The sequence below is a fragment of the Coenobita brevimanus genome, chromosome 111 (assembly GCF_032717465.1).
Source record: "Coenobita brevimanus isolate Jiangsu-jjx chromosome 111, ASM3271746v2, whole genome shotgun sequence".
NCBI lineage: Eukaryota > Metazoa > Arthropoda > Malacostraca > Decapoda > Coenobitidae > Coenobita > Coenobita brevimanus.
In genome coordinates this window covers 34,497,056-34,520,443 of record NC_137064.1, presented here as the reverse complement: position 1 = coordinate 34,520,443, position 23,388 = coordinate 34,497,056, and the positions used below count along the sequence as shown (strand labels likewise).

At 40.0% G+C, this 23,388-nt stretch overlaps 1 protein-coding gene across 2 annotated transcripts; it reads left to right on the top strand.

Annotated features, from left to right (window-relative positions):
- Positions 1-6,534: 6,534 nt before the first annotated feature.
- Kyat (Kynurenine aminotransferase) lies at positions 6,535-21,804 on the top strand. Of its 2 annotated transcripts, none has more exons than XM_080286418.1 (11): positions 6,535-6,563; positions 8,926-9,144; positions 10,584-10,737; positions 11,362-11,488; positions 12,068-12,177; positions 12,841-12,963; positions 13,875-13,995; positions 15,968-16,134; positions 17,894-18,080; positions 20,001-20,164; positions 20,513-21,804. In XM_080286418.1, exons 2-11 carry the CDS (start codon positions 8,933-8,935, stop codon positions 20,585-20,587), a joined length of 1,440 nt encoding a protein of 479 aa, XP_080142544.1. In that variant the 5' UTR covers positions 6,535-6,563; positions 8,926-8,932; the 3' UTR covers positions 20,588-21,804. The 2 variants fall into 2 exon arrangements, with proteins under 2 accessions (XP_080142544.1, XP_080142542.1); XM_080286416.1 differs by having other exon boundaries at positions 6,540-6,650; positions 20,513-21,803.
- The last annotated feature ends 1,584 nt before the right edge of the window (positions 21,805-23,388 follow it).

Genomic DNA, 23,388 nt, shown 5'->3' with positions numbered 1-23,388 from the left:
TGTATACAGTCAGGGACAAATATTGTTTAATATTTCACCTTTTCTGCATTTCTATTTGATCTGCTGTCTGATATTTCTGTTATTTCTATGCTGAGAGAGGCTTGGTGTGGTTTTTTGCCTGTAAATGATTCTCTTTTGACATGATGCATCAGGGAGGAAAGTGATGAAAATACTCTTAAGTGTGAAATAAATTCAGTGGAATAGTAGACAAACTTTTGTCCTTGACAGTCTTTTCAAGCAAATCAAAAGAAAGAAAAATCGCAAGTAGTTAGAGGGTTAGCTACTGTACTGTCTCTTTTTCACTTATTAATTGTAATGCTTGAAGATTTTTCCTAAGGGTGCTGTTGGAAGAGGACTGCATGTTGTATGGATGAAGAGTGTAATGGTATACTGTTTAGAGAGAGAAGGAAAAGAAAGAAGACTAACAGTAAGAGAGAATGAAGAGGGACTGAGTGAGAAAGAAGAGAAGGAAGAATGGCTGAGTGAGAGAGAAAGGAGAGGAAGAATGACTTGAGTGTGAGAGGTATGGGATGACAAAATAGCATAGAGGTGTTTGTTTCATAGCCACTTCCTGTTGGGATAGTCCTAGGAGGGAGCAGTGTGTCAGAGATGATGATGATAATATTGAAGTAATCCACTCACTTGATGTAGTGCTGCCCACTTCTTCCTTAGCCTTTATCATTATTTTTCTGTGCCTGCCCTCCTCTCTTCCTATTTCTCCCATCTTTCCTGTCACTTCTTTTTGTTTTTCTTTCCTTTACAGGTGGCGTTACATTGAGTGACAAGCCAAATGGTTTCTTGTAAGCCAAGAAACCATTTACAGTGCCGGGTGGTAACCATATAACCAAACCACACATGTTCCCTACGTGTCAGCAAGTGGGTTGGTTGAGGGTTAGTGCCCCTCCCTGTAAAACAAATAACTCAAAGTCAAATGGCCACCCCTAAGGGGATTATGGCATCTGGCAATAGATAGATTGAATTATAATTATCTATCTATCTATCTGTCTATATGTGTCTGTATGTCAGTCTATCATCTTAACCCACTTTTTCACTAATATATAAGATGGCAAGGTCCCAGAGAAAGGAGGAGAAGGGTAAAAGCTGAAGAACTAGGAATCAGACTGCAGTCAGTGAAGTATGTCAGATAATTTTTGTTATATAGCTTAAAGAATCTTTTTGCAGCTGAAAATCAGACATTATTCCTGAGGTGATATAGAGGAACCAGCATTATCATTTTAACCATTGTTGCCTTTTAAGTAACTAATGTACATATTTTTACTGTTTGAAATTACTTTGTTTTTGGTGCTGGAGAGGGATACTTTCACTTGGTGGCACTGATATGATGAGTTGGTGGAACTCCCTGATTATACAAATGTGCTCCCTCAGTCCTTCCCTTATCTCGTGGTAGGAGGATGGTGGTAAGCAGAAGAAGGGCAGCCTGGGGTTGCAACTACCACTGCTACTGTACTACACCTTCTGCTGCTGCTACTGCTCCTGCTTCTACTTCTACTAGTATTAGTACTACTGCTGCTGCTGTTACTATTAATGCTGCTACTACTACTACTACTGCTGCTACTACTACTACTACTGCTGCTGCTACTACTACTACTACTGCTACTACTACTACTACTACTACTGCTACTACTACTACTACTACTGCTACTAGTACTGCTACTACTACTACTACTACTACAGTGGAATCTTCCAAATCGTGGTCTTATGAAACTGGGCATACGCCGCGATTTGGGAATTCTGCAATTTAGAAATAACTAATCTTAAGGGGAAAATTACTTTTGAGACTGTCATCTAGGAAAAGTTGCTCACCTTATCCCTAAATCTACATCAGACTGGTCACCAGCGAATGCAGACAGCCTTCATGCTTGGCATGGGAAGGAAGCTCTGTGATTGGCTTATAGTAAGTGCTATGCTTGAATAAGATTGGTTTAGTAATTGCCCTGCATGACTAAGATTGGTTTATGCCCAGCTAGATGCACGGACTTGAGGTAGTGGTGGCACGTATTACTCAAGGCATTGGTCACTTTTGAAGGCTGCATCCGTGAATTTTGTGTTATTTCCTTGATTTACTGATGTTGCATAGTTGGAAGTTGCCACATATTATGAATCTGCTATTTAAAATCGGGTACTTTAGGAGATTCCACTGTACAGTACTGTATTGTTACATTATTAACACAAGTCTAGCTTACAGTACTCTCAGGAAGTGACAGGAGGATTTTGTTTTTTTCTAGTTCTTAAAATGCTTCTGCCGAAATAGATCAGTGTCTTATCATCAATGCATTCAGTCAGGTGATGAATTTTTATGTAATTTTATGCTTTCTGTCTAGAAAGTTTTTATTAAACTTAGGTAAGACATTTGTTAGTGAGTTAAGACATTAAACCCCTCCAGCTGAAAGGGTCTCTCCAAAACCTGGGTCTCTCCAAAACCTGGGTATCTGTATCTGTAGATGGCACTGGACAGAAGGGTTTAAATGATGGCCTGATCTTGGGCCCCTACTGCCTTAAAAGGGGTAATACAATAAAACATCAGAATGTTTCTCACATAATACGCTTTGTAAGCCGAAATGTTAGAGGAGTAAAGAACTTGTACATTTTGTGTTTCTCTCTGATGCTTATTTCATGCACAGTGAGGAAATTGTTACAAAGCAATTTTGGTTGTTATAGCTTTATTACTCTACCCAGCTCTACACCTCAGTCATTATCATCATCCAGACCATTCCCATCCCAAGGTGGGATGAAGTAGGGTCCAGAGGGCCAGAAAAGAAAGTAATAATAATAATAATAATAATAATAACAGAATGAGATACTAACCTAAGCTTGCCACACTCTCATTCACTCACCATTCAAGACCTTGGAATCCTGGCATCGAGTGGTAGGTGGTATAAGTTCCAAGCATATTGTTCTAAATACAAGTGGTAGCTATATGAATGAAGATAAAGGAATAAGCAAGTGCTCCTATACAGTGCATGTTAAATCATAGTTTTCATTAGCAGGAGACCCCTGCCTGACAGAAATACCTTTGACAGGCCAGGACCAAACGTGAATATAGTAGTTCAGTTGGGCTACTACCAATCCGTTATTTAGGTGGGGGAGATCCTGTCAGACGATGGGTTAAGCTGCCCTCGACCCCTTGGTTTCTTTTTTTTTCTTTTCTTTTCACGGATTCTGTAACTTGAAATGGTTGTATCTCCAGCAATAGTCAGTTTTATTTTTAAGCCCATTCACCAACCTTCTCCCACAGCAACCCTATATATCCAACTGTTGCCAGAACCTTTAATGCCATAAGGGGTGGCCACAAGCAAATCGCCTCCATGTCGCCCTCTCTCCCGCCATCTCACTGACCTGCTCCCAGCTCATACCCCCCTCTCTCATTTACCTCTCCACTCCATCCCTCCATCTCATCCTTGGCCTCCCCCTCCTTCCACCTCACTGACACACACTCTCCTCATGGCCAAACCACCTCAATGTGTTTCTCCTAACGCGTCCTATCAATCCACATCCACACCATAACGCTCCTTCACATCCTCATTTGTCAGTCTGTCCCTCCATGTGACTCCACAGGCTCCTCTCAAATCACTTCAATACCTTAGAGTTGTTATCACAATACTGTCATGTAGTAACTTTTTCACTTCCATGCTCACTTCCCTGTTTCTTATCACTGCTAGTGGTGGGCGTAATCGATTGCTAGTTAAAATTTTTCACTAACCGATTGTATTTCCCAGTAATCGATTACCAAACGATTACTCCCAGCCTAAATTACACGGTAAATATATGTGATAGACACGTGCATTTCAATGGATTTTACCCTATACATATTAATCTTTTAAGCGCACTAATTCGTAGATATATGTAAAAAAGAGGTAGCTGAGAATTAATAGCGTTTATGTATGAACAGAATAAAAAGCCGAGGACTCAGACAGTGGAGAAGACAGATCTAATACGACTCATACGTGCAGTTTCTGTACAACTGTGTACTGTGGAGAGTGTGCACTGTACAGCTTCCAGCTGTGTGGCAGCGTGTGACTGCGGCAGGAGGCTTAGCAGATCTGATTACTGGTTAATTATATTTTCAGGTATTAATAATATTTTCACTTTTCCTGGATCTTTTTCTTTAATTCAATGCTTGGAGAGAGCGAGAGAGACTACAATGAAGCCATAACATTTTACCTTATACTGTACTTTACCAATATAACCATATAATATCTATTTTAAGGTAAGAGTAATCGGAAAGTAATTGATTACTGACCACAATTGGATTAATCCCCGAGCTAGACCTCATCAGAATATATAGCCCTGCTAGGGTTACAGGAGCGCGCTACCCCTCCCAGCACAGCAGCCGCCGGGCGGGGCGCGAACTCGCAACCTCATGATTACGAGCCCTACACCGACCACCGAGCTACCGCGTTCCCCGTACTGACTACAAAAATAATCGAAATAATCGATTACAGAAAAAGAAATCAAGTATCGCCCATCACTAATCACTATCAAGGAACCAGGAACATTGTTGTACCCTTTCAAGCACTTCACCTTCTAAACTTCAATCCTTACTCATCACACTACCCAAACACTTAAAACGCACTCTCACTCCATTTCCTCCTCATCCAACCTCGCTGTATATTCACTTAACTTCACTTCTCTCGAAGACTTACTCTTCCCTCGGACCCTATAAATTCAAGCGATGATATTTATGAGTTCGTAAGTATTTCCAAAATACCAATATAACCGCTGAGCAGCAGAGTTTTTAATTCTGATTATTTCTAATATATAATTCTGCATTCCAAAGGTTAATGAAAACAAAAACAATGCTTCAAACAAAAGATATAGCATTATGGTTGTGAGTGTTGGAATCCGGTGTCATATGCACGGAGTGACTTTATGCTGAAAGTTACCGTTCCCTTCTCTATTAGCCTAAACTAACCAAACCTAACCTAACCTTATCCTAGATCAACCTAACCTAAATAAACCTAAATTAAACTAATCTTAATTCACGAAATGAGTAATTTGATGATCTGCCTGTAACATACACATATACGGGGAGCGCGGTAGCTTGGTGGTAGGGTGTCGGGCTCGTAAAGGCCGGTTCACACGAGCTGAATCGCGGCCGTTTTCTTCGCCGATTTGCAGGGGGGAAATGCCGATTTTCGGCATTTTTCCCGGAAAGGTGTTCACACGTACGGGGACTGAGTGGCAGGAACGCGGCAACAGTGTTTACAAAGATGGAGCGCCGTACTCGTACCAGGTGTGCAGCCCTTGCACTTGCACTTTCTCTACTTCAAGATGAGCCGTCACGCATCTGGACTCATCCGTGGCTGTCTAGGAGAAAAGAAGAGAGTATGTATTACAGGCTGGTGAGGGAGCTCAGCTTGGAGGATCCCCAAACTTTAAATGAGTGGATCCGTCTAACAAGACCCAGTACCACCACTTGCTGGGGCTTGTGACACCCTTCATTAAAAAACAAAATATGCAGATGAGGGAAACTGTGATTGCTGGAGAACGGCAGGCATGATGGATAAACTTGTGTTGGCCACGCATGATGAAGTCGAAATGGTGGTACTGTAAACACACAAAGATGTCGAATTCGTCTTCGTTCCCAGAGCTTTGTCTTGTTCGGTGCTTCCATTTTAATCGGCCCGGCAACTTTCTCCCGATTCCGGCAAAAAAAGACCGACATGTCGGTCTCTCCATACCAGCGAAAAAAGTTGCCGGAATTTCTACCGGGAAGCAAATTCCGGCAAAAAACTGCCGCGATTTTGCTCGTGTGAACCGGCCTTAATAGTGAGGTTGCGAGTTCGCGACACTCCCGGTGGCTGCCGTGCTGGGAGGGGTAGCGCTCTTCTGTAACCCTAGCAGGGCTATATGATCTGATGCGGTCTAGCTCGGGGATTAATCCATTCATCCATACACATATACCTTTATTTATATATATATCCATAAGACATCCAACTATCTTCCTGACATATATTTCATACAATGTTGTTGATAAATGGCACAAAATTTGGGATAACATGCGGCCATTCGGCGTGACTTCCAGCATGTCACTCCGTGCATACGACACCGGCACGACCCAGCCTGACCCTACACGACACGTCTCGACTGCAATGGTTTTCAGAGGCTAATAACTTTCTATTATGTAAGATAGAGAAGAACAGTCTTTCAGGAGGCAGTAGATACATTCGATAAATTTTGTTTTTAGCTACATATTTACTCATGAGACCAAAGAAACGCCTTGGAATCCCAGCTTTCAAAGGGAATGTAGCGAGGGCTTCAACTGACATGTCCCACTCTGAATTCGAATTAAGATTTCCTGCTGTAACTGTGTTTTCTTGCAGGAATTTGAACAATTAAATATCGGATATTATGCTCATAGTTTTACACAAACGTTTTCTCTATGTTTAGGGGGTGAAATCAGCAAGGGTAGCCTGAGTGTCCCATTTCTGAGTTTTATCATTCGCAAGAGCCGAAACCTCCAACACTGCCTGTGACCGTGTGACGCTATGGTACCGTATGTGTCGAGTGTCGGTGACCTGGTTGTCGCTAAAACTTGGTTGGTGGGTAACTGTGTTTGTTTATTTGTAATTCATCACGAGGCTGTGGTCTTCTGGGGCTTTCTTTCTCTTTCAAAATCAACTTAAAAGGTTAGATAATATTTCAGTCCATTATAGCTCGCATCTTGTGTATTGTTCTTGCGTTAATTGAGTATCTTTAGTGATAAGTGAGTGAGCATCTTGGAAGTGCTTTCCTTTCGGAATGTACACGTACTAGAACATTTCCCTAGAATGGTGCCGGTGTCAGGGTTGTGGTTATCTTTCTCGTATATTAACATAGTTGTGCTTTTTTGACAGTTGCATACCAGTTAGATACGCTAATATGTTCAGCCATATGTTTGGTACGATAAGTGTTTATGGGGCTCATGGCAGTGTAATTTAGCCCTCATTTTTCATATATTTTACTCAGTAGTTGCAGTGTAAGATAGAAGTACACAATATGCATAATATTACATTTAATATTCATAATTGCTTAAACATTTTCTGCACCTGCCTAGCCACGGAGAAGTGGGTGATGATAAGTGACTCTTCCGTGTAATAGGGATTTGTGATTGAAAATTTGTAAAATATTGTGTCCTTTCCCAGCCCTCATCATTTCCATCTTGTGATATTTCATATTTTAGTTATCACCAGACAGTTTTTTTTTTAATTTTAAGGAAGACCTCTTGTGGTAAAGAGGTAAATTAAAACAAAATCTAGCATCTTCACTTAAAAAATTCTGTCCTAATCTGTATTGCCACCTGATGTTGGATTAAATAAAATAAAAGATGTGCCATTAAGGTGAAGAGGCTAAAGAAATCATATATTAAGTGTGCACAGTTGGTATCACTTGTATGGTAATTATATGGTACTCATATTACCTGATCTAGATTTTCTTACTGTACTTTTGTCCCTTATTTCACTTAACTCGGTGGCAGAAAAAGACAGTGCTACAGCTCTGCATGCCCCTTGTAACACATCTTTATGGTTTTAATGTATTGTTACAGTCCAGCATTCAAGATGGAGGGATGGCAAGTTCATGCAGAAATACATGTACATAAAATGGGGCTATTCAATTCACCTGGGGTCATTAGACTTGATAAGGGATAGCTAATGAGACTCAGGTGGTCCAGACAGTGTAAATAGGGGTATATTTGACTTTTTCATGTGGTACTGTATTCTAAAATCACTAATTTATATTGTAAATGAAATTTAGGGATAGCCTGCTGAAGTAAAGTGAACCGTGATCAATTTTTCATTCCTGGTATTTAGATTTTTTTGAGCTGTCTTCACAACAATAAAGACAAAAGTAATTGTATTTTCCTCCACTGTCCCTTGGATATATAATAAAGTAAATGTCATTAATGTTTATCCACCTACCAAAGTAAGTTAGCTGCTTTCGATTATAAAATATTATGATTTTAGACTAATGGGGCAATTTGACTCGGCCCCCTGAGGCAGTTTGACTTGGCACTTTGGGGTACCGGTAATTTATGTGCTGCAACTTCATCTGGTACTATCTGGACAGTTGTAAACACTACATCGTGGATTTCAAGGATAATCTCCCAGGTATAGGCTGGGTACATGGCTTCCCTGAAGAGACAGAAAGCCCTGCTGTCCTCTAGGATATGCCAAAATATATTGAGGAAGCGGGCTGCTGTCTCTGAAAAGATTGTAGTGGCCTACTTTAAAAGGCTAGAAGAGAGTCTTAGTACCTCCTGCAAGCATCATTAACTCTGACGAAACCAGCATCTTGGATGATCCTAAGGGAAAGCTCCAGATATTCCAGCATGGTATAAAACATGCAAAGTTTATCATGAATATGACAGAGAGTTCATCATCCATCATATTCTCCATCACCACCAGTGGAAAGCACCTTAGTCCATATATTGTTTAAAGGCTGAATGCTTGCGGCAGTCATGGATTGAAGGAGGACCAGTCGACATACATAACCAAAATTCTTTTGGCTGGTTCAGTTCAAACTGAAGCAGGGGGAGCAGAGAGGCGGGTCTCCTGAAGGTACACAACCAAAGGACAATTCTGGGCAAGAACGTATCAAAAGAGTGACTCAAATGAAAAATTTGAATGTTTCACTGCAGGAAAGCCCACCAAGTCCAATTGCCCCTCATCAGGTATTGATAAACATTTTTGTTATTTTTCAAATGTGTCTTTTCCTTGTGTTTCCATGTTGAAATCCATTTTCACATATGAAGTTGAATCATTTGTGTTTCATTACCCATACAGTAAATCTTTTGAAGTGCTCTAAATGTTGCACTATAAACCTAAGTACAAGAAAATATGGCCAAATGTGAGTCGAATAGCCCCATCTTATGGTATGAGTACATAAATGAGTTAATGGTTGCACTACCATCCATCCTATTTCCAGCAAGGTGATGTTAAGCCAGTTGAGTCGGGCAGTCGTAAGAGGCCTGAACGGAACAGCTTGTGCATCATACCCAGTGATCTGTCATTGCCACAGTGCAGTACAGGCCACACCTCTGTCCCCAGCCCCACCTGCTGCACCCTACCACACCACCACCATGGCCAACACTGCTGCATTGCCAACAATTGCTGACAAGACCAGTGGCATTGAGAAGAGTGTATGGTAAGAAAATGAGAAATATTTACTTAGTTTGCAAGAGAGGTAAGTGTGTGTGTGTGTGTGTGTGTGTGCAGGTACGTGCGCATGCAAGCGTGCATGTGTCCAGCCCTGGGCATAGACTTGATGGCCCATTCTCAAAGGCTCAGCAGTCCTCCTACATGTTACACAACTTCATACGTCATTGTCACTTTAGCCCAAATACCTGTTGTCCATATGAATAAATGCTGGTGCTATCTCATTTAGAACTGGTGAAAGAACATTAGCAGGGGATATTTTGTGACATTGGTGGATCTTGTGAAAGATCAATAAACTCTGTTCAGATGAAGTTCAGATAATTAAGGTACTGTAATCTGTTCACAGCCCAAGTCTAGGATTGAACTTCCATTCTCTTGGACAGCAGATCACTTCACTGGCCACTTGATCACCACATACCCCTGCGTGTCATAAGCAGACAAGATTGTGAAAGCCAAGATAGGGAGAGATTATCATTGAGGTTGTGGCTTTTAAGTGTTTCCGAGTTATTTTCATGGGTAATTTGCCTTTAGTCAGTTAACTCTGATCTGACAAAGATCTCTAACTCTTTCAGCTTGGCTGATGGTCAGATGTAGTCAGATTGGAGGGCTGATTTGATTAATACTGTACTTTAATGACAGAGACTCAGTCTTATCTCGTAACTAAGACTAATTTCATGAAACCATGACTTACTGTTTTAGTTGTGAGAGTGACCTACATCTGTTAGATGAAAACATGCCAACAATTGTGTAGGTGTTGATATAAAAACTGACAAAGTTGCAAGAGTCAAGTGCAGTAACTTCTTTGTTTTACAAGTTCATGGCATGTGTGGTCAAGCATTTATACAATGACCGTAATTGTGACCCAAATTTTGATTGTGTATTCAAAGTACATCATAACACAGTTCCCCGCTCACTATTTTGCTTTGTTTTAGGGTGATATAGCATACGATTGTTGTGTTTAAATCTGAGGGTTGTTGGGGTTTCTCACTCACATCATGCCACTCGTGGAAAAGTGACTGGTTAGCCTCTTCTTAAATTTCAAGACTGTGTAGCATAGCCCTAGGCCACTACACTCCTGCTGAGGCAGTGTGGGGTGAGGCAATAGAGAATAGAGACATGACCCACCCATAATCGTAACAACTATGGTATTCTCTTCAGATGAGAGTGAGTCATAGGAGGCTGAGAGTCTTCATACTGTCATCATGAATTGGTTGACTCTAGTATTGTATTCTGTCTTAATTAATACCAGGCAGTTTTGTTTAGATAATAGTGTGTTACACGAGCCAGAGAGTGTTAATATTTGCACCATTGAATTCTCATGGATGGAACAATTCAAATATTCTATTCCAGCAAACTTTAGACAGTTTTATTAAGCTAGTTGTGAGTCATAGGAGCCTCAGTGTTAATGTCCATGGTTTCTCTTGGCAGGGTTGAGTTCATTCAGCTGGCATTGGAAGTGAAACCTCTAAATCTTGGCCAAGGTTTCCCAGATTTTGCTGCACCAGACACTGTGAGACAAGCACTGTCTGAAGCCACTCTTAGTGAAACCAATGTTCTCCTCAACCAGTATACACGTGGATTTGTAAGTATATTATTGTTCTCCTCAACCCCTATAGCCTACCTGTGGATATTTAAGTGTATTTTATTGACTCTGTTTCTTCATCATTATCTCAGATGCCTTGCTTCTTCTTAGGAACCCTCAATAGGATGGCTGTGAGAGAACTGTCTCCAGGGTGCTTTGTTCTTACACACCAATCTCACTCTCAAACATTCCCCTTCCTCTTCCTCCTCCTCCTCTCACCAGTTTACTGCCCTGCTCCCTTCCATACCACAGTCTGACTCTTCTAACATTACTCTCAGTCTCACTTTCAGATGCTTTCTTTGGCACTCTGTTTACCATTCAGTACTAATCCCCATGCTCTGGAAATGATTTTGCTGAGGGTCAGGCAGGCTTAGGTAGAATATTGTACCAAACTGTGACATAAAGTTTCTTCGGGTCATGAGTACTGTACATACCCTAAAACTGGGGGATCAGTGTCCCTGAAGACCAAGCAGGAATGGATAGAGTTTGGTATGACATCAAATTACAACATAATGTGGCATAGGGTAATCAGTACATGGCCCAAAACTGTGGGGAATGATGTCACTGAAGATCAGGCAGGAATGGGTAGAGTGTAGTATCTAATTGTGGCTTGTTGTTTGGTAGGGTCATCCCCGCCTGGTGGCTGCCTTGACAAAGCTGTACTCGAAGCTGGTGGAGCGTGAGATCAATCCGCTGACTGAAATGTTGGTCACTGCAGGAGCGTATGAGGCACTGTTTGCCACTATAATGGGTAATGCATTTTTTTTTTTTTTTTTTAACATACTGCAAATCTTTAAGTTGCTTTAATGGCTTTATTTTGCAATCAAGTCCATAGTAAGTTACAAAAAGACCACCTATTAAAGGTTGGTTTCTGCCTATAAAGTTTATTTTCTAGTTTCACCAAGTTTACAGTACCTGTACTATGAGAAACTTGTGCTACTTTGAAACACAACCATGAATATTCAGGCTAATGCCCAGAATTTTTTCAGTCAAAGAATTAAAAAGTGGTCTTTATTTTAATCAGAATTCCTAATAGTCTTAAGATTAAAATGTTATCGTGAGTGACTTAATTTCATTCAGACCATCACCAGATTTTTTTTTTTTCAACTTAGATAGGCTTTGCAATATGAGGGGGTTAATGAAGGCTATACCAAACCCATCCAGTTCAAAATGTCTCTCCATAGATGAAATAAACTGCTTGATGATAAGAAGAATAAAATGAGATATATCATCATACTGAAGGGGTTAAGCTGGATGAAAGTGTTGGTGATGTTCAGAAATATTTAACTCTTGTCACTTATCGGTAAATGGTTCAGTCTTGTGTCAACAGGTCTTGTGAATAAAGGAGATGAAGTGATTATCATAGAGCCATTCTTTGACTGCTATGTGCCTCAGGTCAAGTTGGCAGGAGGAACACCAGTATTTGTTCCACTCAGGCCTGTAAGTTCTCTCATATTGAATTTGTAGTACATTCACTGAAAACAGGAGTAAATATCTTCACTGAACTCTTGTACAGTGCAGTGTACGGTTGGTTTCTTTTCATCTGAGATAACCTGATCACTTGCACAGTCTGATTATTAAGTTATGGTTGCATGAAACTCAGTGAGTCCTGGTCATGCGGTAGGAATGAGCCTTTTTGGTTACTAGTAAAATCAACCGTCCATCTGAACTGAAAAGGGTTAGGGATCTTTGTCAGGTAAAAAGAAATACAGTATAGTACTGTAGTCCATTATATATCAACAATAATCCTTCGCTTTAAACCTTGTGTTGCCATGGGATTGTGTGGTGCAAAACCGCATCATCTCGTAATATAATACTGTTGTATTAATTTGTTAACTACTTTACACCAGTAACATATCAGTCACAGTATTCTGTTATTGCTACCAGCAGATGATTTTATTCAACCTTAGAAAGAATTGAATATAGTCTGGTTTTCATTATCCCCATCACTATTACACTATTTGAACTGTGTCCAGAGTTGAATCAATTTGTCTGGTGGTAGCAAGAATAAGATAAAGTCTGTCATTAGACTGAAGAGATTAATGAAATTCTATACTCGTATAGTATTCAAATATGCTAACTTATATTGTCTGTTTTATTCAGAGGAAAACAACTGGAGTGACTTCATCAGCAGACTGGGTTCTGGACCCCAATGAGTTGGCCAGTGCATTTAATGATCGGACAAAAGCAATTGTTGTCAACACACCGAACAACCCTCTGGGCAAAGTAAGTTCACCTTACCACAAAAAATAACACTGGTTGGTCAGTCAGCACTCAGAGTCTAGGATGTGTGTGGGCAGAATGGTAATTTAGTGAAGCAGATTTAGTGAGACATACTTTTGCTTGATGGAGAAATCCTTCCATCCATCCAGCTTCTAATCCAGTGTTGCCCCATGAGGATTGTAGGAGCCCGAGGCTAGACAAGTTGGTCCTGACATTTAAGAAGAGTGACCCGCCTCACTCATCCCTGAGTGGCATTACGTGAGCAGTAAACCCCAACTACCCCTTGGATATAAACTTACACTGGCTCAATCCAGTTGGAGCGCCCTAATTACCCACTAAACACCAGGCGCCAAAATTTGGTTATATGGTTACCATCCAGCGTAGTAAATGGTTTCTTGGTGTACAGGAAACCATTTGGCTTGTCACTCAGTGTAGTGTCACCCACAGGCAGAAGGAAGACGAAAGAATGAAAGAAAGAAAGAGAAGAAGGACTGTAAAGTCACCCGTAGGTAGAAGGACGAGAAAAGAATGAAGGAAAGAAAGATGGAAGAGGACGGAATGAAAGAAGGATGGAGGAGAGGAAAGGGCAGACACCCGAGAGCAACACTATGCTGGTGCATAGTTGCATACCTTTTCATATTCATCCATCACTGCTTGTATATCTTTGTAATTTTCTGCTTGCTTCATCATCGTGCAGACAAGTTAATAATGTTTTATGCTACCTTCTAATTCTGCTCCATTGACATTCTAGTGCATCATTATTTAACAACTGAAATATGTACAGTATAGGTGTCCTGCTGAATTTTTCTCTTGTGACTGGTGATACATGTTAGTAATTACTGTACGTTGTTCTTGTATCTTGAAGGTTGCTCTGAGTTTATGCACATTTTCTGTTTTTGCTGATGATGGTGTAGGTGTTCTCAGAAGAGGAGCTGATGATGATAGCAGGACTGTGCAAGAAACACAATGCTGTTGCTATAATGGATGAAGTTTATGAATGGTTGTTCTACACTGGCACAAAGCACGTTAGAATGGGTGAGTTATGTGTATAATAAAAGATACGCAAATCTCTCATTGATTGGAGATGGATTTACCCTGTGGAAGCCACAGGGGTAAAATAAAAAGCAGGATCAAGGTTGCCGTGAGCATCTTTATTAGTGCTACATTTTGGGATTTGTAAAGAGAAAATTTCTTTATCATGTTCATTGGTGGGAATGACATGGACCTGTTAGGGAAAAGTAAAAAATAAAATTAAGCTTCGGTCATTGAGCATGCTACCGTCAGGAATATTGGATCCTCCATTTTGCTCCTTTGTTTTTATTAGTAGTTCAGTGTTATTGATTCTTTTTACTTTTTCATTTGGTAATTTCCTTTTACAGGTATTGAAGTTTTAATCTGGCATTGAGTTACCAGTTAATTTTTTTGCTCATCTAGTATTGTCATTCTATTATTAGTATTTATTATTATGAAGGCCTTTAAAATATTTATGTATTTATTTTTCATTTTGAACTAAGATATTTTCTTGTGAGTTTTATCCTGATGAAGTACATGATATGTGCTGAAATGTTGCACCAGTATAGATTTTTGTGGCAACTCTGGTCCTGCTTGTGTTGAAATGTTTCACTAGTAAAGATATTTGTGGTAACTCTGATCCAGTTCTGTATCTATCTTACTGGTTTTATCTCAGCCTTAAATTAATACAATAGATGAGGAAATAATTGCAGATTAGCCATATGCAGCACTTTTCACTAGAACATGGTGCTAGTCACAAAGAGCCTCTTTGATGAGGATGTAGAGCTGTAGCATTGTCATATTCTTCCATGAGCTGTGGGAAAGAAATTGCATTAGAATGAAAATTTCCACCGTGTTTCTGGGAACACACTTGCTTTCATTCTCCAGTGCCCTTCACTTCTATCACCAGTTCACAACATTTTTCAATATTGCCATTGTCACATGCTCAGATGCCACAGTTTTTCTTTATGCTTCATGAAATACAGCTTCGTGTACCTCCAGTGTCATCTTATAATTTCTTTCATGAATTATGCAGAATAACTTGTCTTTCCTTATGCCCTGTTTCTCTTCCATATGAAAGCATTGCCTCAGTATCATGCCATCCATATCCCAATATATTTTTACATTCATTCGCAGTTGTCTGTTCAATCTATCTGTTGCCAGACACAACAATCCCGTAAGGGGTGGCCACAAACAAATCTCCTCCAAACAACTCAAATCATTAAAATAAATCAAATCGCAGTTGTGCTTCTTTCAAAAACATTTTTCTTTCTTCAGAGAAGTTATAAGTACTGTATGGAAATTATTTGCAGAACAGTGTAGATGTGTTCCTAAAAGTTACTGTGTTAAGTGGCAGTTGCTCTAAGTGAGGGCTTTGAACCAGCAAGAAAGACTATATTTTCATTTACTGTACTGTATTAAAAAATAATATTAATGACTGCAAATAAATATTAGTAGGTGTTTGTTATTTTAACTAACTATTACTGTAGGAATTAAGTTTTAGTCTTGTAGGTGCAATTTAAAGAAGGAAGTGATGTATTGTGATTATAATTAGAATTAATTTTACTGCACATCCTGACCACATAATAATGAGCAGTGACATGTTATGCAAAGAGTATCCATATGTTGATGGACATCTGTATAGTGAAAAACGCATTGTGTGAAAGCTTGTTAAGTGAGGAATTTTATTTGTCTTTGTTGGTGGCTAGGTGTCTTAATCCTGGAAGGGGTGGCTACAGACAAATCACTTCCATGTCATTCTGTCCTCTGCCTTCAAGCTGCTGTCTCCCGAGCTTATGCCCCTCTCACTTGTATACTGTACCTCTCCATCCCATCCTTTCATCTTATCCTCAGTTTCATCCTTAACCTCCCCTTCCTTCTACCTCAGTCATATACCCTCTCCTAGTTAGTCTCTCATTCTCCATGCTCTTCACATTGCCAAACTACTTCAAGGTACTTATAATGCTTGAAATATTAATGTTCACTTGTATCATAGCTACACTTCCTGGCATGTGGGAGAGAACTATCACCATTGGATCTGCTGGCAAGACATTCTCTGTGACTGGCTGGAAGATTGGCTGGGCATATGGACCAGCTTACCTCATGAAGGGCCCTCAGATCATCCACCAGCACTCTGTCTACACTTGTACCACTCCAATCCAGGTAAGTTATTTTACAGATTGTTTTGTGGATGTCTGTTAGCATCATGTTTTGAAAGTACAGTATATATATATGGTATATATAAGAGTAAAATGATGGTTGTTGAGGGAGAAAGTAACTCACTGTGATGTACTGGTGAATGGATATAAACTTCATTTTGTGGGAGAATTTAACTATCTTGGAACAGTAATGCAGAAGAAGGGTAAATGTTTAAAGGTAATGGAAAGTAGTATGGCTCTTGGAAGGAGGGCCTTGATACTAAACAGAGGTCTGAGTGTGGAGTCTATGAGAGAATTGCGTGAAGATGTGTAAGTGTCCACCCTAATATGCAGTTATGGGTGTGAAACTTAATATGGCATGGGAGCCAAAAGTCAGAAATAGGAACAGTAGAAAATGGAATGATTCTGTGGACAGGATACTAGATAATGTGATCTGAAAAAGACGTGTAGTAAAGAAATCTGTTTGTAATAGGGTAGAAGGTATGTGCTTAGGTGTTTTAGTCATATGGAGCGAGTGGATGTAGATAGGGTGGTGAAAAGAATACTTGTGGGTGAATTTAAAAGAGAGGGAAGGCATGGTAGGCCAAGAAGAAAATGGATATGTATGGTAAGTAGTGTGAGAAGGTGAGGTATATATGGAAGTTAATGAGGCTAGGGAACTGACAGATCAAGTTGGTTGGATGAATTATGTTGCTACAGAGGAGTTTGGCACCACTTTATATTTTTTTACGTGATAGTCAGTGGATTGACTGATGTGAAGTGTCTGTAAAGAAAAATACCAGTACCCCAAAAAGTATTGGTAGATGGTTAGGCATGTGAGGTGAGACCAGGATTCTGAAAGCTTGAATGATGGAATGATCCTGGCCCATTTCGTAGGCATACCATTGATAGTTCTGCTTTTATACTTTCGTTTTCATTGAGTCTGGATTCTGTATTACATTATCCTTATGTGGGGAAAAAGGTCTGGATGATGGTGAAATTTTGTCACTTTTTATTAGTAGTTTTTGGCTCACTAATTATTATTACAGTAATTTTATCATTTAGAATTAGGTTAGGTGATGGTGGAAGGCAGTGTTATATTGTACACAGGTGTTAAGAAAGACTGGCTTTTGTGCAGGCAAGTATTTCTCTTCAACAGTTCATTTCGCCCCTCACTCTACCATTCTGTTCCTTTCACCCTTTGTCTCTTCTCTAACCCCAAACTACATCACATGCTGCACATTTCCCCTTTGAATACCTTGTACCTCATCACTTTGCTCTAAGTTATAATGTACCTAGTTGCTTTTCCACATTCCTCTTATATTTCACTATTTTTCTCTCCTGCAACACTTGTAGTTTCTTTACAACACCTGCTTCCTCTGTTCTTCCTCTGCCTGTGTTCATCTATGTCTTTTGCATCTTTTTCTCAGACAGTAAGTGGTAACAGTCAAACCTATAGAGTATTACCTCTTTCATGGTGTAGGGGCCCAAGGCTAGACTACAGTAATCCAGTACATTTAAGTGTAGATGATTAGCCTACATCCCTTAATAGCTTTACATGATCATAAAAACTGTAGCTGCTTCATAGGGATTGAAGTACTGAACCTGTACAAGGATATCACTCCTACTTCATGCAAACTTGGGCATTCTAAACCAAACCATAAGGTGTCTGCAAAATTGCAGATTTTAATAACAGCCAATCTGTAGTACCGATTTTGGATCTTAAGTCCATAATGGGTCAGGTCAAGTTTACTCCCTCCTTTACATGGGCCACTCATTTACAGGAAGCTGTAGCAAAAGGCTTCGAAATTGAACTGGAGCGGTATGGAACTCCTGAGTGCTATTTCAAGTCTCTGCCAGCTGAGTTGGAGGTGAAGCGTGACAACATTGTTAAGATTCTTAGTGATGCTGGACTTAATCCTATAATTCCTGAAGGAGGCTACTTCATCCTGGCTGATGTTCGAGATATCAGTGAGTCTCATTTTCTTCTGAATTATCATGTAATGATGACTATTCTTTTGTTGTAGTAGCAAAATTCTTACCTACACATACACACCAGCTTTTGTCCACTATATTGTGAGAACATTGAGTTTTTATCTGAATGTACCTCACATTTACCTTGCCATATTGCAGTTTTGCATGGTATCTGCTTACATTCGACCCATACACTTACCTGGAAGGAATTGATACCAAGGGTTTCATGCCAAACGAAAATCTTGGGGGCGGGGTAGCACAGCGGTAGCGCGCTGGACTCGTAATCGGGGGATTGCGAGTTCGAGCCTCGCCCGGGCTGCCGTGCTGGGAGTGGTAGCTCGCTCCTGTAACCCTAGCGGGGCTATATAGTCCAATACAGGGCTTAGCTCGGGGGAACTCCATTTCTCCCATTTTCTCCCAAACGAAAATCTGGTTTTGGTAGTTTGAAGCTTTTCTAGGTTGCACTTGTAACAAAACCATTGTGAACCGTTCGTCATGCAGTCTACTAAAGCTTCAAACTTTGAACAAAACAACAGGTGTTTGTTTGACCTGAAATTGTGGCTGTGACTTTCCTTCTGACAAGGATAGGACCAGAGGGTGAACAAAAACTTAAGGCTTACCAGTGTACTTGTAAGACTGTTTGGCAGTGAATGCATAGTCAGAGATTTTAATTCTCGTGCAGCCTATTTTCCACAGTTTGGTGACAAAGTAAGACAGTACTGTACTATGGTTCCAGATCCTTTCCATACCACCTTTTTTGTGACAAGTACCATTATTCTGGAGTTAATCTTCTGCCATAACTCTGCATTCACGATGGTGAGATGCCAGTTTTATACCTAGTTAAAGTGAACTGAGTAAAGCGATAGCTAAGAAGCAGCCACACAATTTCCTGCTGTATTTGGTAACTGTATGTAAGAAGGTTAGAGGTATGGGAGGAGGAGGAGGAGGAGAGGAGTTGATTATCCCTACCTGTTCCCCCTTTGTTTTGCTTCCTGTTTCACACACAGATGCCAGATAAGAAAGTGTTTTCCTGCTGCTTAGCTATCACCGGTCTTTGTTAAATTTAACTTGATCTAAAATTACCTTATTTGATTTGAATGGTGACGAGATTAGCTCTGGAAAGTGATGCTGATCACAAAGAGTTGTTATGAAAAAGTTGTACAGTATTAGTCATTCATTCATTCATTAATTTATTCATTCATTCATTCATTCATTCATTCATCCATCATCTAATGCACTCTTGCCTCATGAGGAGCATAATAGCTCAGGGCTAGGCAAGTTGGTCCAGACATTTAAGATGAGAGTGACCAGCCTCATTCATCCCTGAGTGGCATTGCATGAGCGTAAACCCCAGCCATCCTGTAGATATAAACCTACACAGACTCAATCCAGTTGGAGTGCCTTAATTGCCCACTAATCCACCAGTTGCCATAATTTGGTTATATGGTTACCACCCAGCATAGTAAATGGTTTCCTAGTGTACAGGAAACCATTAGACTTGTCACTCAGTGTAGAGTCACCCGTAGACAGAAGGAAGACGAAAGAATGAAGGAAAGACAGAAGAAGAAGGATGGAAAGAAGGAAAAGAGGAAAGGGCAAGTACCCGAGAGCAGCACTACAGCAAGTGAGTGGATGTTGAGTGCCCCCACCAACCACACATAGAGTTGTACTGTCTTAATCTACCACTGAGGTGTGGGAAATAAAGCTGTGAAAAGACAACAGTCTTTACCAAGTTAAAGTGGGCAGACTATAGTTTCACATTTAGAGATTTGAATTTATGAGCAGTGTCTAATACAAAACATTCCCTAAGTACAGTATGCAACTGACACAAGCTAGCATATATAATTTTTATGTCTACAGATATATTAACATTACCCTGGACTATTCAGCCAACTATACAGTGTGGTTCATTTACAGCTGACAAGATTGACATAGGTGGTGACCCTAATGAGAGGAAAGACTTTCGGTTTGTTAAGTGGCTGTCTCGCAACCGCAAACTGCAGGGCATCCCTCCATCAGCATTCTATTCCCCAGAACATGGTGATATAGGAGAGAATTACATTCGCTTCTGCTTCATTAAGGTGAGTTTTTGTTTTGGCAAAGTACCAGAAGCTTTTCTTCCATTTTGTTATCGTGCTGTTTTGAACAAAAGTTTGCTGACAAAACCCTGCCAGCATTGTGTCCTGTCTTCCATTTCTCATTCTGCCCTGAATATCAGGCAGCAAACTTTGGATTTCATTGTACAAAAACCTTTGTTTTCAAAAGGAACTTTTGAAGTATACCCAGTAAGTGGCTAGCTCAACCAGGCTGTGTACAAAATTAATCTGAGATAATGGATTGACACAATCTTTAGTTTATGCTGCTATTGTAAATTATTTCTGTACAGTAATACAATAATGTTCAGATTAATGTGTAGTTCTTTTCTTCAGGAGGATAAAAATCTAGAGAAGGCTGGAGAGATCCTGAGGGCACTCAAGAAGGATCTGGATGAAGGCAGAGTGTAATGGATAATAATGAACAATATCATGAGTAATACTAATTAATTATGTTATAGGACTTTGCTATATTAATTTTGCATGCACTATGTTGAAATACATAGTCACTTAAGTGTTTGAGTCACAGTGATTTCTAAAATTCAATAGAATTTTTAAAATTAAAGATTGTTTTAGCAAATCATATTTTTTAACAGGAGGAAATACAAGCATAGGGCACATCTGCACAAAATGGAAACATTATCAGTAACATGAATTGTGGAAGGTGTTGTTACCAAAGTTAAGTGTCAGGTCCACACCAAGGAAACAATGATAGACCATTTTGTAAACATTACTTTAGTGTTGGTTACACAAATCATGTTGGCCATCACAGGTGGGTTGGAAACACTATTGTAAACAGTTTTGATTGCAGCAACTAATGCCAGCTGTAGCCAACACTGCTGGTAACTGCCATTTCTGTCTGCACTAGACAGATAACTGGTAAACAGTCTTCTGTTTTGTATAGTGATGCATGCAGTACACACATGAGTGGCAAACAGTTTTATATTTTGCACAATGTGTCACTTGACACTGAACTCAGTAATTTTGCGACTGTATCAAAATATTGTTAACAACATTGTACACTGCACATCAACAACAACACTGGCGCAGGATCCACAACAGTTACTCACATCAACATCCCACACTAGGTGATGGCAGCACTGTCACCAGTCGTATTACCCACAGCATTGCTGTGTTGTGGACGTGCTCATATGCTTTTGCAAATTATGTTGTGCACTTGGCTTTGGGTCCAGCAAACATGGTGTTCTTGAGATTAAACACTTCAGTCTGGTGGTATAATTTTTGTTTTACTCCATTTCATATTATAGAGCTTTTGGGAAATTGAATTGTAGGGGTGAGTTACAGCACAGCAGCTTCTGTAACCCCATCTGAATGCAAAGTCTTCCCTGAGCTGAATAAAATATTCAGGGAGTAGCAAGAACAAAATGAATAAGATGTCAATGTCTTGGTGAGATTAAATACTTAGCTTGGTTGCATTGTTGCCGTGTTTTAGAGCTTTATTATACAGAAATTAAACAACTGTTATACTGTACTTTATTTACCTGTTTTACTGTGTATGTTATCATGTGAGAATTTTATTGGTGAATGGTATTCATTGAGAAAGACATATATGTTTAGTGAAAAAATAAAAGACAGCAACAAACCAGTATATCATCCTGTATGATATATGTACTGTACACTATATTGCAGCTGACAGGAAACTGATATCTTAAACCTTTCAGGTAGTTGTCCTAGATTTTGTTTTGACTAATGCCAGATAATTTGTTTCTGTTTAAGAGAGGCCCATGGCAGTGAAGGGGTAGAAATGATCTCCATTATATGTTTGTTCCTTACCTGACAGATCTCAGTATTACTAATGTGATAATAATATAAAGTGGTGGGTGGGGGGTGCTCACCATCCACCCACTTAGTGTAGTGCTGCTCTCAGGTGACTGCCCTTTCCTCTCTGCCTTACCTTCTTTGCTTCCTTCCTCTACTGTTGTTCTTTCCTTCCTTCCTTCCTCTTCTGTCTTTCTTTCCTTCATTCTTTCCTCTTCCTTCTGTTCGTGGGTGACTTTACACTGAGGGACGAGCCAAATGGTTTCCAGTACACCAGGAAACCATTTACTATGCTGGATGGTAATCATATAACCAGACTATGACGTCTGGTAGTTTACTGGATAATTAAGGTGCTCCAATCGGATTGAGCCTGTGTAGGTTTATATCCAAGGGGTGATTGGGGTTTATTGTTCATGTAATGCCACTCAGGGATGAGTGAGGCTGGTTACTCTCATCTTAAATGTCAGGACCAACTTTCCTAGCCCAGGGCTCCTATGCTGTGCATGGGGCAACACAGGATTGGATGATGATGATGATGATTACAGCATAAAGCTGCTTGGAAAGTACTACTGCAAAATACATTGTACAAAAGTTACTGTACCTCCATTGTAGTGCAGTCTTTCACATTACAATACACTTACTCACTTCATGCACTTCACTCTCACAGCACAGATAATTCTTCGGCAAAAGATCCTTGGGGGTGCCCGGCTGAAGTGGCTAGTTTCCAGCAGCCTGCTAGGTTCACATCTAGATGAGTTAGGCACAAGAATGACAACAGAAACTTCTTGCATAGCCTAAATTTTTTACCAGACACAGAAGGTTAGTAAAACTGATTATTTTGAGACAGTAACAGGAACTATCCCACATTCATTATACGGTATCTGTTTTTGAAACCATTTAATATGTTGGCTGGTGACCACATAACTAACATATGTAGTTGATCACCCACCCTAAATATCTGGACTGAGTAGCCTAGCCTCAAAACCTGATTGAGCACTAAAGGACGAAGCAGTATATAGTAGACCTGACATCCCAACACCAACTTGAGACCACATCCTTACATTAACAAGCCTTAGGAAATGAAGTGGCCTGATTTTTATTTTTATTTATTTATTTATTTTATTTTTTTCAGAAAATTTAAAATGTCTTATTAAATGGGAACAGCCAATTCTTTATTACCTCCTGCAGGCTCAAGAAGGTCCTGGCATGGTAGGGGTGGAAGGCAGGCTTCCATATTTCTTACTGATATGTGGGGTGGCAGGGATCCAGAAATAGGAACAGTATAATACATAAGAATTATCAGTGGAGTACTAGGTAAAGTGTGGCACATGTCCCTTTACTTATCATCAGTCTTCAAAATTCTTTTCTCTCAGATCCCACAGTCCACAGAGTACTATGCTGCATTTCACTCGTCGAAGAGTCCACTCTGTTGA